The sequence below is a fragment of the Apis dorsata genome, unplaced genomic scaffold (genome assembly GCF_000469605.1).
Source record: "Apis dorsata unplaced genomic scaffold, Apis dorsata 1.3 scaffold_896, whole genome shotgun sequence".
Classification (NCBI taxonomy): Eukaryota; Metazoa; Arthropoda; class Insecta; order Hymenoptera; family Apidae; genus Apis; species Apis dorsata.
Window position 1 is genome coordinate 33,721 of NW_006264011.1, and position 343 is coordinate 34,063.

The 343-nt window shown below is 19.0% G+C and overlaps 1 protein-coding gene across 1 annotated transcript in view; it reads left to right on the forward strand.

Moving 5' to 3' along the window:
* Positions 1–343, forward strand: part of LOC102677821 (cilia- and flagella-associated protein 70) — a 9,558-nt gene that overhangs the window by 3,945 nt on the left and 5,270 nt on the right. Inside the window, 1 exon segment of the mRNA XM_031514124.1 lies at positions 303–343. This exon segment is cut by the window's right edge and continues 1 nt beyond it. Coding sequence (XP_031369984.1) covers positions 303–343 — 41 coding nt within the window.

Sequence of the window (343 nt, forward strand, 5' to 3'; positions counted from 1 at the left end):
AAATATAAAATACAATTTTTACAATTTTTTATATTTTCTTAAGCTAGGATTTTTGTGAAGAAAATAAAGAAAAAACTAGTACGGGTCAAAAGCCACAAGAAACATATTGCTTCGATCCAAAACTAGTAATGTATTATTAAAAAGTATTTTGAAAAGCTAATGTATATTAATTAATGCAATCTTAGTTTTAAAATTAGTTTAAACATGAAAAAAAATAATAATATTTAAAATATTAAGAAAATTGTTAAATAATTCTTTGTAACAAAAATATTATTATATATTTAAATTTCTTTAAACTCCAGGATGAAATAACATGTTTCAAACAATATCTTTATAAAACTGG